This window comes from Cystoisospora suis (assembly GCF_002600585.1).
Source record: "Cystoisospora suis strain Wien I chromosome Unknown contig_6273, whole genome shotgun sequence".
Classification (NCBI taxonomy): Eukaryota; Apicomplexa; class Conoidasida; order Eucoccidiorida; family Sarcocystidae; genus Cystoisospora; species Cystoisospora suis.
The window spans coordinates 34,216-34,552 of NW_027159062.1; the positions used below are offsets into that span (position 1 = coordinate 34,216).

Below are 337 nucleotides of genomic sequence, written 5' to 3' on the forward strand. Positions count from 1 at the left end.
TAAAGAGAAATCGAGAGAAGTGTGAAGACTTGGACCTTCTGTTTATTTTCGTGACTTCTGTCCAAGCATAGTTGCTATAGAGGGGAATGCCTCCTTCATATATAAAACTAAGGGCAGAGGAAGTGTATCTAATGATGAGGGAGATCTCAACCAGAGCCGGGCCCATATCAGCAGTTCACCTATTGTTGCTTTCTTCTATCCTTCCGTTCTCTCAGGCCCCCCCCCTTCCCTCCCTTTCATACCTCTTCTTCTCTCGCTGTCGATCCTTCTCCAGGAGTCGGAGCGACCATCCTATGCACAGGGGTCGTTGCCATCATGATGGATAGTGGATCGCCTC

The 337-nt window shown here is 48.7% G+C and overlaps 1 protein-coding gene across 1 annotated transcript in view; it reads right to left on the reverse strand.

Moving 5' to 3' along the window:
- The window catches only part of CSUI_009893 (uncharacterized protein), a gene marked incomplete at its 3' end in the record, with an annotated part of 1,251 nt that extends 924 nt beyond the window's left edge, over window positions 1-327 (reverse strand). Inside the window, exon 1 of the mRNA XM_068070002.1 lies at window positions 243-327. Coding sequence (XP_067918026.1) covers window positions 243-317 — 75 coding nt within the window. The remainder of the gene's footprint in view (window positions 1-242) is intronic.
- Window positions 328-337: the final 10 nt, after the last annotated feature.